Here is a 14349-nt window from a genome sequence, read left to right on the forward strand (position 1 = left end):
AACAATTAAGCTGGTACATTGAAACCTGTATTGTGTAACTACAAAAACAGAATACAGTGATACAGAATTGAATGAAAAATCACAACAGAGGCATAAAATAAAACCTATGAATTTAAGTGTATATATATATATATATATATATATATATATATATATATATATATATATATAAACAAAATCCAGATTGCATAGCAATTTGCAACTCGATGGGGATAGTGCTTCAAATTGAATAAATCTACTAATCAATGACATGAACACAATGTAGGGTGAGCAAAAAAGCAATCAGACTGTATCGCAATAAATAGATTCCACCAGAGCAGCTGGAGCTGAGGAATACTCTTGAGCGACAGAAAGTTTCCCTTAAAACTCTGAAACCTGAGGTCTAGGTGTCCTTCAGTATATAGCTAGCCGCTACACATTTGCTTCCTTTTAAAGAGAACACCCCTTGTTTTGTTATGTCTAATGCCTCAAAAACCCATTTTGCCGAAATAAGGGAAGGAAAGAGGCGGAGAAGGTCAGAAGGTATATTTGCACATTCACGTGAGCACCCGGCATACCCGGTGAGATGTTTAATCCAGCACAGACATATGACTAGCCATACTACCAGATCCTTCTATCATCAGACTCCCCATTTCTACATCTGGGCATCGCCTAGCACCCCACCCCCCCCCCCCCACAGCCCGCTGACAGGTACATGATACAGAGACTACAGAGGGAAGGAGAGGTCAGGGGAGGGAAAAGCCAACTGCATTGCCTCTCCCCCTCCCAGTTCCTTTGGTTTGGCAACAATGATTCATTTCTGAAATCAAAGTATGAGTTTATCCTTTGTCCATGAGCATAGTGGTTCTGCAGCGACACGTTTCTGCCTGGAGCAGCATTCTCTGTGAGGCAAGTACTCTGCGGCAACCACAACACACGCACACCCCCCCCCCCCCCACTCTCTCTTTCACTGATGAAAACACAGGGCAGCCGTCTCTCGGCAGACTGCATTGGGGTCCAGTGAAATAGTAACTTTATTGACCTAAAGACTGCTGAACGAACAGACAGCTGAAGTCAACACTGCATAACATTTAGCAGAATACAGGTGATGCATCAGGAATCAGGACAATGTCGGTACAGAGATACTACTCCCCACTCTCACCCCCCACCATTTCCACAAACTGCTCTGCAATGCAAGTGCTCAGGGTAACCCTTAGAAGATGCAGCACAGTGACATGATATATACCATTTTAGGCATGTTCTCTTCAAAGGAAACAGCGTAGCGACATACTTGTGGGGATAAAAGAGGGGCTCACTTTTTCCATTTTGCTTAACGTCACTCCACTTAAAACTTACATGGGGTCACAGACATCAAATAATAAAATAAAAAAAAAAACACCCCATTGGACAATCCCCTTTCAGAAGTCTGCTACATAGTTCCCTACACGTGTACACCTAACATTAGAAAACAACACAGAGCCCCATGTTTGCCATTGTTTAGCCTTTCTTCTAGTTCTGTAATGGTTTGTAAAGTTTTTTTTTTTTTTAACATCTTTTTCCTGTGACAAAACAACTTAAAAACAGGTTTCTGTATTCTGTATGTTCACTAAAAACTGTGAAAAAATTTGACTGATGTTTGAATATCAAACAACAGGAATCCTTTTAATATATATATATTTTGTTGTAGCTTTTTTTTTTCCTTAATGCCAGTAGGTGTGTGGGGGGAAGTGTCCTTTTCGCATGGTTCATTGGTGGACAGCAGGAGGCTTCTGCTTGCTGCTGTCGTCAGGTGAGGGAGAGGCCGCCCCGCTCTCAGACTCGGACCTGGAGCAGCCCGTTTTGCTCCCGGAGATGCGCCGCATGGCCCGTCCCGGCTGCTCACCCTCTGGGCTGCTCTGGTCCTCCGGCTCCATGACTGGGTCCTCTGCCAGGGGGAAATTCCTGCGCTCCCACGGCTGCACTGTCTGGGGAACCCGTACGGAGAAAGAGGAGCGCAACGTAAGCACCTGTACTATGGCTACCGTCCACGCATCCCTCAATCCAATCTAGATATGTCTATACATGGGCACCTGCTCTGTGGCCAGCACACATCCACACGTGACACAGCCCAACCCAGGTCAATATGGCCCTGTTCTCAAGTCTAAATGAGCCTGATTCATTCTGGGTTCACAAAGGTAGATTCACCTGTGGAAACTCTCTTCTGAGGCCTGTGTGCCATCTTTAAGACACCACTTGCTATATTAAAAGAATGTACCGGTATAAGAGTCTGGCTGCACCATTTTGCTTGAATATCTGTGGGCTATATGAGGCTGCACCATCTATGAGCTGGTGTTTGAGCACCACCACGCTGTGTGTGTTTGTGTTTGTCAGTTAGAGCTTACCAGCTCCTCGAAGGTGAAGTCCGGGGTGGAGCAGCGGGTGTCCTCGCTGGAATGCAGGCGGTGGGAGTCGCGGGAGCCAGGTGTGTAGGGATTGGACAGCAGGTCCGGGCTGGCGGGGCTGCGGGGGGAGGCCACCGGGCCGTAGTCGTGCAGGGTGTGGAAGTGCGTCATGTCCGGGGACGCTGGCTGGGGCGTGGAGGGGTTTGTGCCGCCCAGCAAAGGCGTTGTCCGCCCGTCCAGAGACTTGTACGACCTGTAGGGCATAAGGGAGGGGAAGAGCAGGATGAGTGTCAATGGGGGAAAAATAATGACCACCATCACTGGCTTACTACCCAAAATGTCACGCGACAAAACTTTCCAACTTCAACGTCATTTAGTACCCTCTGACAGTCAGATCCCACCTGCCCTGTAAGAGTGTGCTGAAGGCTAACACCCACCTGCTGCCCCTCCTCTTGGCAGGAGCGCTGGCCATCCAGGTCCACCTCGAGCGCTCCTGCTCCTCACACGGCAAGTGCAGCTGGGCAAAGGCGGCATCCGTCAGATCCTCGATCTAAGCACAGATAGAGAGACAGACAGGTAGGACAGTAAGCACACAGCTGCCCAGCACTCAAGCTTGGGTGCACAGACCGAGGGTGAGAGAAGAAAACTGTTCTGCTCCCTCCTCCTGTGTCAATCCACCGGTGTCTCCTTTGACTGCAATACACTGACCTACAACTACACACGAGGAGCTACATTTAGAAATACACTATAAAGATGTGTAGTGGAATTATTCTCAGAACCAGAGTTATCAGAATGATTATTCCTGAGTGCTCTTTAAATCAAACTGCAAATCAAAGCAAATCAAATTTGCACAAAACCTCTACAACCTTATCTAACAGTAAAAAAGGGAGGGGAAAAAAATCTTTTAACTGCGGCCTAATGGAACCTCTCCTAGCAGGGAGCGAATTAGCATTCATACCTCGACACTTTCATCCTCCTCAGTGATTGGCTTTGCGAAAATATCCACTTCCCGCCAACTGAAAACACCACAAGGAAAACAGTCTTTCACTGGCACGTAAACTAGGAATATTTGATGGGCACACCATCGAGCAAGACTTAAAGAACAGAAACTCACCAGACTGCAAAAGTAAACAATGGAATTAAATTTGGAATGCATGTGAATGAATGGTGGTAAAGACTGCTGTTCGTGCTGTTATTATACAATCGCTTTTTGTAATTTTGGTGCACAGTGGACCAATCCCGGAGGTGTGCAGCCCAACTATTCTGAGTGTCTGTATGAGTCAGGAGTACTCTGACTGGTTTGTACAGCAGTGTGGATGCTGAGGCCTGTACCTCGGTGTCAGGATCTCTTTGTACTGCAGCTTCTCCACTCGAGTGGTGGCAGCCACCGACATGGGGATGACGATGTTGTTAATGTCAAAGGAGCTTTCTCCTCTTCGCCGCCGAATGGGCTGCTGAAAGGGGGCAAAGAGAACCAGCTGTCACCTACCTTCCCTCTCAGACACAACCAGCTCTCATTTCACCAGTAAAACACATAGTAAGATTTGGTCTGGGGGGGCTGTATTTACATGAAGCATGCACTGATTTAAACTCACTGTCCACAGCTGTTCTGAGGACATTTGTCAAACAACACAGGATGTGTACTGCGTGTCATTTACAGATGTTTAAAACTGTTACTGAACACTTGCTGTGGTTGTGTTCAAGTGTGTGACCGATGCACTATGACATTTACAGGTGAGGACACAGCTGCAGGGTCATGGAATAGTTTACCAATTTTTCCCAAAAGGGGTCAATTGGTTTTTTACCTGTTGTTTATTCCCCCTGGAAAATGCACATATAGTGCTGTGCGACAACCTGTTTGTAAATGGGGCTATACAAAAACAGACTGATTGGCTGAACGAAGGTCTTCCATAGCCAGCGTCTCTGCCTCAGCTCCACAGGGGAGACGATGCGGTCTGATGGCTGACTGAAGGCGGCTGCTTACCGGGGTACTGGTGGCGCTCTGGTTATTTTGGCCGAAGGGGACGGAGCTCTCCGAGGTGGAGGACAGCTGCCTCATCAGGGGGCTGTGGGTGGGGGTGTGCAGGTTGGCCAGTGATGAGCATGGACTGCCCGTGTCCATGAAGAGCCTGGGATTAGCTGAAAGCAGAAGGATGGGTCCTCAGTTATATCGACGGTTACAGACTAGATTACAGTGTGACAATCAGCACACCGTGGCTGTTACAGGAAAGCGTGCACCTGCTGGTTGGAGCCCTCATTTGCTAATTGCAATCGCTGTCACAGTCAGAGACACCCTGTGAGTGGATGCATGAGTAGTCGGGAGGGAGGTGCGACTCACCGTCCGTCCTCTCCAGGTAGTGCTCGCGGGCCCTCTTGCGGCTGTGGGTCTTGTCGTAGGCCCCGGCTGTGAGGCCCTGGCTGCGCTCTGCCTTGCAGAGCAGGCGCCCCTCCAGCTTGGAGGCACTCAGCAAGCTGTCCAGCTGCTGCCGGTGCAGCTTCTCTGGCCGGGCCTTGTGGTGCGAAAACCCTGTGGTGGTGTTTGGGGGGGGGGTGTAGACATGGCGATCATGCTCATGCAACTGGTTACCATGGCAATGCTGAACTGACAACTGAACAAAAAAGGATCACCTCGATTCACAAATAAAATGCCAGCTTCAAATAGCCAATTCATTTAATATTATGCAGCAGAGAATTGTATATGACAAAGCCTCCACTGTAATGAACTGCCACAAAACACACAAGTAGAAACAAGAAGTCTGGTTTAACGGTTTCAAATGGAATATGCTGAAAAGCAATGATTCATGGACGGATCGCTGCTGCCTGCCCCTTCCGGAGAAAAACAGGGAGAGGACCCTGGTGAATGCACGTGAACAAAACGTGGGAGAGTGAACGTGTGTGTGACTGCACGTGTGTACGTTTCTTGTGTGCACATGTGCACTGAGTTGCTGAGGCTGGGTACTCACTGACGGCATTGATGAGCGAGTTGGGGAGCTTGTGTTTGTCTTTGGAGGACGAGGAGCAGGGGTCCTGCACGCGGCTGAGGGAGATCTTGTGTTTGAGGGAAAGCTTCTTGTGGGGCTTGTTCTTCTCCAGGGGCTTGTTCTGCCAGTGAGACTTCAGAACCCGCTGGAGGTGAAGGCTCATCGACACGTCTGAGTTGGAGGGGCAGCGGGAGGGAGAGAGAAGTGTAAGACCAGAGCTCGCCACAGAGGCGCCCATGCTTTAATCAGAGGACGGGAGTTCAGCGGCCTTAAATCTGATCTGGCATTACGAGTCCCCAGAACCTTCGATGAAGCAGAAGTATAAATGTACAGGCTTCACACATCAAACTGAATTTCTCACTCAATCCACCAGGGGGTATCTTTTCACAAGATCAAACAGTCGGCACTGCTCCAACGATACGTTCTTTCTGCTTTGAGCTTCATAGCAGCTCCCTGATAAATTATGTTCAGATGATCCATGGTCTCCTTTGTGCCAAGGCCAGGAGACTATCAGCTCAATCTTCAACCAAGCTTCTGCGAATACACATTCTCTCTCGCATGTGTGTGTTTTGAGTGTTTGTAAACGTTCCCATGCAAAAATGAAAACTGCTGAAATTGAATCTGACTCAGACTGTCGAGAACACTGTTGGGCTCTGTGTTCAGGCAGTGACCACTCTGGCACGCTTACCGTCAGTGAAGGAGAGGATGGGGTGGACGCAGGGGTCGAACTGGGACAGTCGTTCAAGAGCGGGGCGTTCGTACTGGAAGTCTGTGCCAGGGGCAGCAGGGCCGCCGCAGGTGGCGCACATGGGGTTGACGGTACAGCTGCAGCGGGACCAGGAGCTCCTCTGTACCTGCAGGCAGAGTGACGTGGACGGTCACCTAGGATACACCCCCCCCCTCACTAACTGGCGCTGCTACGTTGGCTCATCCTTGTTCGCCTCTGGCAGGAGCGCTCCATTTGGGGGTGACTGGCTTGGTGTGTTTGAGTTTTACAAGTTGTTTTCACTACTCATGCCCCTATCCACCTCATCAATGAATTCCTATTTATGTAGCAGGAGCCTACAGCAATGCATATACTTCCCAATGTTTTCTGCACAAACTATAAAGTCTATCTGGTATTTTACCAAAATTAAAAATAGGGATGCCCCGATCCGATACTCAGTATCGTTATCGGTACGATACTGGCCAACATCACTCGATTGGATATTGGGGAAAAAAAATGTATAATCCGATACGACCCATTAGCCTAAACTACCACATAAATGCTTAAAAACCTTTCGCATGTACGGTCACACCGGTGTGATTAGCCGTTTAGCTCGTATGTTAAAACCAGTGCGATTAGAAAAGATAGACTGGAAAAATTCTATTCAGCAAATGCCAACTGAAAACTATATAATGAAAACATATCAAACCATGTAACGTACCGCGCGCTACACAGCATAAAAACAAGCTACGTGCGAAAGGGTTAGGCTGACTAAAAACTGAGCGACTTTGAGCGAATTATAATTCCTTTGTTATTCTAAATACTCACATTTAAACTTTTGCACAAAGTTACACTTTAAATTTCATTTTGAATGTTTGAATGGTGATGACCAATCAAAAATGCTGCTAAAAGTTTGGTGTGTGAAAAAGTTTAAATAAAAAGAAGCAGCAGTATTGCATAACTCTGTCTTAGGAGAACTTATGAGAATTTAGTTGTTTAAGACTGGGAAATAGACGGTATCAGATTGGTATCGGTATCGGCAGATACTCAAGGTTGCAGTATCGGTATCAGTAACGGACATGAAAAAGTGATGTCGAGCCATCCCTAATTAAAAAAGCTGTACACGCAAACAACATTTATTTGAGAAGGCACATAGTGAAATGCAATACGTAGGGCAAATGATAAGGAACAAAGATAATGAATGTGGTCACATCTGCTAAAGAAAAAAAAACAACGGCCACACCTACCCAAGAACCCAAGCAATGCGCTTGGACAAGTGTGCAACGACGACAACTGTCACTGCGCAGCAACATCTTGACACTTTCAGAGCTAGTTCAACAGCACGTCGTTAAGCGAAGAGGAAATCTACGTAACTTTATTTTCTGTATGCAGAACATCAGACATGGTATCATAAAAATGTTCTCCACCATCATGCAATCATCTTCCGGAGTGATATCGTGTGCCTGCTAGCGCATATGGGGATTACTTCAGCTTAGATTGCTCGTCCCACTCAGTCCAGGCCCAGATGTCAGCTTTGAAAACATGCACATGACCTCTTGACTCAGTGATGGCTTACACACTCAGTCCACTTTCCCTTCAGGACAGAAATCCTTCGGTACTATGCTGTGATACAGGCTGAAAGACATGACTACAGCGTGCAATCGGACGAACACATGCTCATGCAGACAGAGGCGTGCACGCACTCCCATGGTCAGAGGGTCCGGCTCACCTTGCGGCTGAGGTTGGCTACCGCGCTGGGCCGAACCAGCCTCCGCTTCTTGCAGCTGAGGATGGGGCGCGTGCGGGCAGCCACGCAGGTGCTGTCAGGGGGCGAGAGGACAGGGGTCAGCCGCTGCTTCTTGACGAACTGCTCCTCTGTGTCCGAGCTGTCTGCAGAGCCGCAGTGCAAGCTGAGGCAGAGAAACAATTCTGCTCACAACAGCCTCCTGTCTGACACACCCTTACTCATAACCACCAAAACCTCAACCTCTTATTTCAGCAAATTCAAAGAAATCTTACTCACTCAGAGTCTCCATGGCAGACACTGTTATTAGGATGCCAGGGTTAAATATGCAAAGAATGCCCTGTCTATTATAGTTTCCCCACTGTGAATCTGGTTGGTATCCCAGGTTGGCAGAGGTAGGATTTCAATGTTGTACAAACACATGGAGACACGTGCATCAAACATTAAAGAGTGAGTAGGGGCACCTGCTGATGACACCGTTGACCGGTCGGCCAGGGCCGCTCCCGTTCCAGTGGCCCGGTTCTGCGGCAGGGCTGTGGGGTGACACCATGCCCTCAGCCCCCTCGGAAGCGCCGTCCTGGAAATGACAACAGATTTTCAGTCTGGCCTCTCCCCAGTCATATTCTGCCTTAACATGCCGGAGGATCGTTCAAAAGGCAATGAGTGAACCCCCTCTGGTGCACTGAATGGATAAAAAGGTCAACCCCGCTTGGCATGACAAAACAAAGACCACCACTGTTTTGATTTCCTCTCCCCTCCCCTGTCCCACCCCCACCGAGAAGGGGGGGTATTGTCTGATCCTGTCCCAGCTTCTCTGGGACGGGCACTGTGCCAGGGGTTTATCTAGAGCTTTCCAAAACAAAGGGGAGAATGTCAGGGGAGGTCTGGGCCCCCACAGGAAGTCGACCCTTTTCAAACTTCTAGGGTGACCCCACAGTCTTATCTACTCAGACCCTGCTTTTGTCTACTTTATCATTTGGGCAATACAATTACACCACATCACCACAGTAATATGATCAAGTGTTTTTCTGGGGGGTGGAGGCGACAACATCTTGTACTTGCTAATCGCAACAGGGAGTCCAGGGAGTCTACAGCATGACATTCTTCCCAAATTCTGTTTTTTAGAGGGAGACTAGTAATTTCTCATAGGATAGGTTCTTTGTTAGGCATTTCCATGAGCCATTCTTCAAGGCTTGTTTCTCCCCTAAAGCTAAAGAGAAGATCAGTACGGTTGACCAGTTTCAATGCACTGACAAACACCAGACACATACACATCTAGCATGTTTTTTTTTTTTTTGCAGTATCGGGGAAAGAAGACTTGCTCTGGTTACAAATTTACAAGAATGTAGCTCAATTATCCGACTCTTCCTACTGAGCTGGTCAAGGCTGCTGACGTAGTCGGCAGGCCCTGTAGTTTGTTCAAAACCCGACCTCGCCGAACTGTTCTCACTCCAAGGGAAAACGCTGACACTCTGGGCTGACCATTAAATATCTTTGGGCCACTGGGGGACATTACAGTGTTGGCAGTCAAGCTATTACCTGGAAGCCAGCCGGTCCACTTACCTGCGTGATGTGGCAAGAGATGGCCTCCACCTTCACCTCCACCCCATCCTCCACAGGCACCTCGCAGGGGCCCGGGTCTCCTAGCTCTACGGAACCCTATGGTCAAGAACATGATATGGGGAAACAGTCAAATAGGGCTACTCTGCCACTCCAGTGTAAGGTGATGCCTTTGTATTAGGTGCCGCTAGGCTTGGCGAGTGTGCTGTCTATATAACACTACTTACTGGGAAACGTTTAAAATTATTCATGATTTCTTTCCACATGAACTGAATTCACCACTTATATGAAATGACTGAGGTGATCCTGGAGGGAGAGGAGCAAGATTTGAGGACTCAGGGGTAGAGGGAGGAGTTTGATGGGCTACTTAGGATGAGTGGCTGAACTTAAATGGCTGGATTGCTTTGCACTGCAGGGGTGTGTGGTAGCGAGGTGCGACCCCCCCCCCCCAGCCCTGCGGTGGCAGGGAGCTGACCTTGTTGGAGCGGATCTGCCGGTAGATGTCGGTCTGCTGACGGATGCGGTACTCCAGGTCAGAGATGTGGGCCTGTAGCCAGTTCCAGTGGCTGACGATGGAGGCCCTCTCCAAGGCGTAGCGGCCCTCCGCTCTCCTCCATCTGAGAGAGAGACACACAAACAGACACGGACATAAACAGCCGCTCGAACCGTGGGAAACGCTACAGTCTGCAGAGCGCGACAGTGTGCGCCTGCACGCGTGTGTACATGGGGGGGTATCAGGAGTGTGTGTGCATGCACATACATGCTTTTCTCCCTGGAGCTTGACAGCTCACTGCACATTAGATCTCTGCCACAGGTCTGTTTGCACTCTGACACTGACATTACAAGCTAATAGACACGGATGTCCTGCCACAACAGTGCATGCAAGCTCTGTCTGTAAATGACAATGGGACCAATGCTAACATAGAGCTATTACAAAGAAGCATGAGAGTTCATTTAGGAAAAGGATACTGGTTAGCCTCAAAATTTCAATTCTTCAACTTTGTTCAGTGTTCCACAGCATATTTACACCAGATGCGAAAATGCAAAAAATATGCAGCAAAAGACAAATAGCTAAACTGAAGCTGTGGCATGACAAGGCCGCTTACTGGGCATCATTAGCTGTGACTGATTTATGTGATTGTGTGTGTACACAATCAAATAAATACATAAAACCATTTATTACATTACATTACATATTACATTAGTTTAATTTGCCCTGGAACGACCCAGATTTATTAATAAAGTACCTTTCTGCTTAAAGCTCAGAAAGCAGCATTTCACCAGGGTTCTAAACCTAACCACTATGGCAGCGTGGGAAAATGACCGCCAACCAGATAACTACGGGGGTCAAATCCCATGTTTACATTCTCAGCTATAGAAATGATACATACACCAAATGTGAGCTTTAGGAGCTGCTCTGGGCAAGGGTTCCCACAGTAAATGTCTGACAGAAGTACCAGGTCCAATGTCCAGTGGAACCCCACCACAAATACTATAGTTATGGTGTGATCAAAAACTGGTAAATGACGACTTACTTGCCTAGTCATAAATTCACTGATTACATGGAGAGGACAAGGGTATTTTGAGCCTCATCAGTTGCTGAGTTCACTTCAAATTAAATGACACATAATTAAAAGTAGGCCCTTTTGTAGAACAGCTGTAGGGCCTCTAAATTAGAGACAAACCCTTTTATATTCACTATCCTAATACTCACCGGGCCACTGAGCACTGGAAAGGATTCTTTTCTGCTGGAAAGTCTTTGTACTGAATAAACTACTTAGTTCTTAAGGAGTAGTGAGGTTTTTGGCTGCTGTTTGCTCTAATGGAACCTTTGTGTTGTTAAAACACTCATCTTAATTTTTCATATATTGAGTGTTCAGTTGGCCAAAGAAATTGTGTGAGATAATGAAAAACAGATATATTGATGGGCAAACTCATGGTGCTGTCAAGATAAGAACATCTTACAAAACCCTACAAGCCATTTCCCTAATGTGAGCAATGTAGCTTTTACACATATTCTTACTCAATGCTGAGCTGATAGCACAAAAAAAAGCCACCAACTCTCAACCCCCAACCAAAAGTCTTCGTTCGTGTGACAAAGTGCAAGGTTTGAAACAGGAAAGAGAACGGCATGCCTTGTGGATTGAGCCAAGGTTGCAGAGAACAAGGCTGTTCTCCACTGACTCATGCTTTCCTTGAACTAGAGCAGTGGAATGAGACGTGTGGTCGTCCATCTAGTGAATGAGCCCCCCTTTCCCCTGTCACTTTACATAACACCAGCGGTTTACACTCTCATATGAATCTCGTTAGATGGCTGGAGAATTACTACAACATGCTAAACCTGGAATGGTGTGCTGGTGTACCAAGGTCAGATGGTGTTAGCCCTGATGCTTTCTCTCCATTAGAGTCAATGTGCTGGGATGGACTAGGGGAGGCTAATCTGTTGCTTTAGTGGGTCCCCACCAAGAAGGTGACGGCTGAAAGGCTGGGCCCAGACGCACCGGGCAGGGCCAGGAGTCGGTGCAGGCTGTGCTGTGTTAGACCCGTCCCAGGCCATCACTCCTGTGTCTTTGTGCAGCTGCACTCACGCACACACTGATGCAAAACACTCGCTCTGCGTCTCAGTATCAATATGCACACAGTGATCTTTTAGGGCCAGCGCTTAGTCCCCTTGTGTTATAAACGGTAAGGTGAAACCAGCCAAGGTGCCATTAAAGGGGCTTTTAACATGAACACGGTCCAACATTGTCTGCGAATGGCTGACTGGAAAGGAGGCTTGCTCCTGTTTCAGCTACAGGGACAGACAAGGAACTTTTTCATACAGGTAGAACTACACCTCTAGAGGGCACCCTCTCATCAAACACTAGAGCCACACAGTGGGGGGAACAATACGTATCCTGCCTCACTGTTGCCAGACACAGCCCAGGACCGATCTCCTCTGCTCTGGTCTCTTGCTTTACAAGCCTTGCCTTACTGGCTGCAACAAATCCTGTTTCTTTTCCTTCCCCCGTGTTTTTCCAATTAAAATTTTCCACCAGGACAGGAGCTAGTGGAAGAGAGAGAGAGAGAGAGAGAGAGAGAAAAAAAGGAGCTTTTTATTACAGAGGGAGGGAGGGGAGGGAGGACGGTCGAAGATGTTGCAATACCGCAGTCAACCACGCAAGCCGGGGGAGCAGAGTGTACTACAAAGAGATTTGTAGTCCTTAGTGCAAACACATGAATGCTGCTGAGCAGGGAGCAGCCCTCCTCTCTGAGGGAGCAGGATGTAAATAAGGAAGCATCCACAATCTGAGACACACACACACACACACACAGTCAGAGACGCATGTCTGCACCCACACAGATACCCAGGTAACGAAACTATTCCTTTCAAAATGAGCGCTTCCTGGAGTAAGTGAAATGTTCTTTTACAACATGATAGTCTCACGAAGGGAAACAAAGGCATCCAATAATAAAAAGGCCTTGCATTCCTCGGCTCTGACCTTGCAGGAAATTGAATGGCGTTCAGGGCAGAGAGCGCACCTAATCTGTCACACATCCTCTGCTTTGAAGCTCTGCAGACAGGGACGGGAGTGGGGAGAGGGGATGTTTTCGCACAGTCGAAGCTATCCTGTCACAATCGGGTGTTTTCCCAGCATCTCTACCCGCCTCCACTGACGGCTGACCGGGACTCCGGTGAGGGAGGGGCAGGGGGGCACTGTGGCCCGGCCTGTCCCCATGGTGTCTACAGGCGAGGCGGAGGCTTGTTCTCTGTGTAACCGGATTTGCTGTGTGCTAGCCTGTCACAAGCACCTACACCCTTTTAAACTCAAGCTAAAAGAGTCAATGCTCAAGGAATCCCTTGCATTAGTGCAATGTAAACCCAGACCCTGAGGGCTGACACACAACACGACGCCATCTGTGCTAAACCACAGACCTAACTTAACTGTAAGAGCTCGGCTGGGGAGAGGCACAGACTGGGGTGTGCTGGATATGCAGACATTCTCTGAAGGGTTTGGTGTGGGGGCTGCTCTTTTAGGGTGGGGTGGGGTGTGTTGTCAGCCCCTAAACTTGGCGCAGAGGTCCGGGTTCAGCTGGACGGGTGTGTACAGCCCTCCCACTTTGGGATGAGTCACTCAGACATCCCTGGCACTGCGCTGTCTGGGGGGGGGGGGGTGGAAGGCGGGACTGAGCGTGCTCAGTGACACAACCAGGTGGGCGGGAGCCCAAGGACTTTGCTGCTTTCAGCTGCACACAATGGGAGATTCTGCTCACTTGCCCCTGTGTGGAAAAAATGCATCTCAAAACAGAGCAGGTTCCCACTCTGCAACCAGAAGGAAAATGTGTGTGAAACATGGAGAGCTGCACAATCCATGGATGGAGACAAACAGAATACATTTTTCACCCTTTTGTCTCTCACAAACACATGATCTGACCTTGTACAGATCATAAGCCGTAATAAAGACAAACCTCGAATGAATTACTGGGTAGTGCTGAGACTGAAAACAGGGGAAAAACAAAATGACATCAGGCTATCACTAAACCAGCAGGTCCTGTAAATCTGAGGATGCCTTATTCACAGAACAGATTTTTAAATAAATGTCCGATAATCACAGCAGAGCAGGTGAAAAATATGAAGGGGGGAAAAAAAAAAAAAGGCAATCTCAATCTCTCTCTCCTCATTCAGCCTGCTGAGTTACTCAAAGGAGAGCTCTGGGCTAGTTCTGGAGAACAAAGAATTTAACGTAATGAAAACAAACAGCCCGCCCCTTCATCACATGACCCTCCTCTGCACAGAGCCCAGCTGGAGTGAGAGAGAGAGAGAGAGAGAGAGAGAGAGAGAGAGAGAGAGAGAGAGAGAGAGAGAGAGAGAGTGTGTGTGTGTGTGTGTGTGTGTGTGTGTGTGTGTGTGTGTGTGTGTGTGTGTGTGTGTGTGTGTGTGGGGGGGGGGGGGGGGTGAGAGAGAGAGGGGAAGAGAGGGAGAAGTGGAGCGAGGGACAGGGAGAGTGTAAGGGGGTG

The 14349-nt window shown here is 48.2% G+C and overlaps 1 protein-coding gene across 4 annotated transcripts in view; it reads right to left on the minus strand.

The window, feature by feature from the left end:
• Window positions 1-684: 684 nt before the first annotated feature.
• kansl1a (KAT8 regulatory NSL complex subunit 1a) overlaps window positions 685-14349 on the minus strand; it is a 51098-nt gene continuing 37433 nt past the window's right edge. For 2 of the 4 annotated variants that reach the window (XM_036531477.1, XM_036531468.1), the window contains exons 3-15: window positions 9827-9968; window positions 9355-9450; window positions 8256-8368; window positions 7777-7957; window positions 6030-6195; window positions 5324-5512; window positions 4699-4887; window positions 4345-4499; window positions 3693-3814; window positions 3319-3376; window positions 2798-2910; window positions 2361-2613; window positions 685-1952 (exon numbers count right to left, since the gene is read on the minus strand). In XM_036531477.1, the coding sequence (XP_036387370.1) occupies window positions 1725-1952; window positions 2361-2613; window positions 2798-2910; window positions 3319-3376; window positions 3693-3814; window positions 4345-4499; window positions 4699-4887; window positions 5324-5512; window positions 6030-6195; window positions 7777-7957; window positions 8256-8368; window positions 9355-9450; window positions 9827-9968 (2005 nt within the window). In that variant the 3' untranslated portion in view covers window positions 685-1724. The remainder of the gene's footprint in view (window positions 1953-2360; window positions 2614-2797; window positions 2911-3318; window positions 3377-3692; window positions 3815-4344; window positions 4500-4698; window positions 4888-5323; window positions 5513-6029; window positions 6196-7776; window positions 7958-8255; window positions 8369-9354; window positions 9451-9826; window positions 9969-14349) is intronic. The other 2 variants (XM_036531497.1, XM_036531488.1) reach the window with 2 other exon arrangements.

This window comes from Megalops cyprinoides, chromosome 1 (assembly GCF_013368585.1).
Source record: "Megalops cyprinoides isolate fMegCyp1 chromosome 1, fMegCyp1.pri, whole genome shotgun sequence".
Classification (NCBI taxonomy): domain Eukaryota; kingdom Metazoa; phylum Chordata; class Actinopteri; order Elopiformes; family Megalopidae; genus Megalops; species Megalops cyprinoides.